The following is a 2,352-nucleotide window of genomic DNA, read 5'->3' as shown; positions in this document are numbered from 1 at the left end:
CTTACAACTAAATCTGCCATCAAAGCCTCCATGACCCTCGTTTCATTGGCGATTTACACCAAGCACGTCACATGTCTCTGCAAGCAGTTGATACGGTGTAATGCAATATCGAAAATAGATTTAGTAGACACTATTCGTAATTCAAGCGCAATATTTTCATTCCGCTGATAGCGCACAGAAATAAATCAAACACTAATGCGTTGTACAAATCTTAGAACTAGGAGAACACTTTCTCGGGTGATTTATTTTGAATTTATGATGAGTACATCATTACGTTAGTTTAAGCATAAGAAATGCATCCTTGCAATGAACCGAATTCAAATCAACGCCATTGCGGTGCAATAGTTTGTGTTGTGTTAAACCGAACAAAAACGAAACATTTCTTCCATCTTGTGTGATGCAAACGCATGTTGCGATTCTTACAGCACACCGTCGGTTAGATAAACGAATATTGATGGAACCAAACTTTAAATACGTGCGTTATACCGCTTACGCCAAATACTGTATAATTTTTGTATATCTCATAACGGAAAGAAACCTAAAATAATTCATCTTGCACGATTGCTTCGAAAGTTTGCCAAATGTTCTACGCTCCTTGATAAAGATTGTTCATCTCACTTCGTGAGTAAAGACGCTTTCCTCACACTGAGGGATCGAGTTCTATTAGCGACATTATCCTAAGAGTAGTAGTTATAGTAATTTCAAGCAATGGTTAACGGCGGCACCGGAGCGTTTGTGCGGCAGAGGAGGTGTGTATGTGTGTTTTAACATTTAAAAAACTATTCCATTTGGCAGTGATGCCATGGAAGCGAGCGACTTTCGGTGCTCGTTGATCTAACTTTATCGTTTTGTGTAAGAGACACACGCTCCGATGAAGGAGCGACAACGCTTTTCGCCTAACGATTGCCCTATGTCTTTCGCTTCCCACCAACCGAAGCGCAGGTCACGCGTCCCGATGGCTTCTAATCGTCAAAATCGATATCCGAGTCATCAGAATCATAGCCGCCGCGAATTGTTCCCATGTTGGTCGGTTTTTTCTGCTTTTTCACGTCCGGAGGAGTCAGAAGGTCGCCCTAGAATAGATAACCAGTGGTATAGAGCAACGTGCTAAGCCAAATACACACCGTTAAAGCCTCCACTTACGTTATATTCAATTGCTCCCGACTGTGCGATGCGCCACTCCAACATTTCGGTGCTGAAATCGTCACAGTTCCCCAGATCGGTGAATCCTACTATGTAGTCCTTCGTTTTGCTGTCCTTTATCAGCGCGATGCTCGGTATCACCTTGATGCGGAGGCGCTCTGTTAGGAAAGGACACCGTTCGGCATTCACCTTGCAGAACTTGGCCTCGAGATGTTTGGCGGCCAGAATTTTCAGATGCATATCGACGATCCGGCAACGGGGCGTGGAATCGCGATAGAAATGGCACACGATGTTGGGTGACTTTTTCGATATCGCAAAAAACTCCTTCTCATCAGCCAGCTCGGAGTACTCGCCGTGGCCGTTGCTCTTCCACTCCTGTCGCTGTTGGGCCTGTTTCTTAAGCTGCTGAATGCGCTGTTCCCGCAGTTTGTCCAAATCATCCGTGTTCAGGTTCTCCAGCCGATCAAGTTCATTGTCGAGATGCTTTTCCAGCTGCACCGCGGCCGAGATCACCTGGTTCTGTATCAGTTGCTCCATGCTGCTGTTCTGCTTCACGACTGCAATCAAGAAGGTAAACTTATTTTAGTGCAATATTTAACGTTTTAGGCGTGCTAATAGGTGTGCTTTGGCATGAAAAAAAATCTGGAACGCCTCCGCTATGCCGGTGTCGAATTCGATCGGTGCACATTGCATAGATGAACGCATTCGTGACGGGGGGCATCTGATCGTCGATTCTACTTAATTCCGCCAACGCCCATCGAATATTCCACTAACAACTATACCAAAGGGTGCCGAGTGTGCAAAAATTCCAATTAAGACGCGTAATTACTTACAATTTTCAACGTTTCTCTATAATAATTCCAATATTTCTAGCTTGCTACGTCCCGTTAGCTTTTCTTCTGGCTATTGGCGATGTGTGTGATTCATTCCGTTTCATTCGCTATAGCACACCTTCTCCCTCTTTATGCTTTGACATTTCACTGACGTATGTTTGAATTTCGGCTAAATTTGAACCCAGGTAACATAAGGTGCATATCTCTCAATAAGCATGCACTAACTCTAACTTTCATATACATCTAACATATTACCTGATGTCTTTTTGCATTGACTTATTAGAAAAATAAAACTATTCTCAATAAACTGACGATTTACGGCAAAAGGCTGAAGCTAGAAACCTGATTTCCACATCTATTTGTACCAAAGAAAGTT

At 43.3% G+C, this 2,352-nt stretch overlaps 1 protein-coding gene across 1 annotated transcript; it reads right to left on the bottom strand.

The window, feature by feature from the left end:
* Window positions 1-224: 224 nt before the first annotated feature.
* On the bottom strand, window positions 225-2,048 carry LOC128722003 (thioredoxin domain-containing protein 9). The gene is made up of 3 exons (XM_053815849.1): window positions 1,977-2,048; window positions 1,144-1,700; window positions 225-1,073 (listed from the first exon to the last, which is right to left on the bottom strand). The coding sequence occupies exons 2-3, from the start codon at window positions 1,678-1,680 to the stop codon at window positions 963-965; spliced, it is 648 nt and encodes a 215-aa protein (XP_053671824.1). The 5' UTR covers window positions 1,681-1,700; window positions 1,977-2,048; the 3' UTR covers window positions 225-962.
* Between the last annotated feature and the right edge of the window lie 304 nt (window positions 2,049-2,352).

The sequence above is a fragment of the Anopheles nili genome, chromosome 2, assembly GCF_943737925.1.
Source record: "Anopheles nili chromosome 2, idAnoNiliSN_F5_01, whole genome shotgun sequence".
Lineage (NCBI taxonomy): Eukaryota > Metazoa > Arthropoda > Insecta > Diptera > Culicidae > Anopheles > Anopheles nili.
This window is presented reverse-complemented; position numbering and strand designations above follow the sequence as displayed.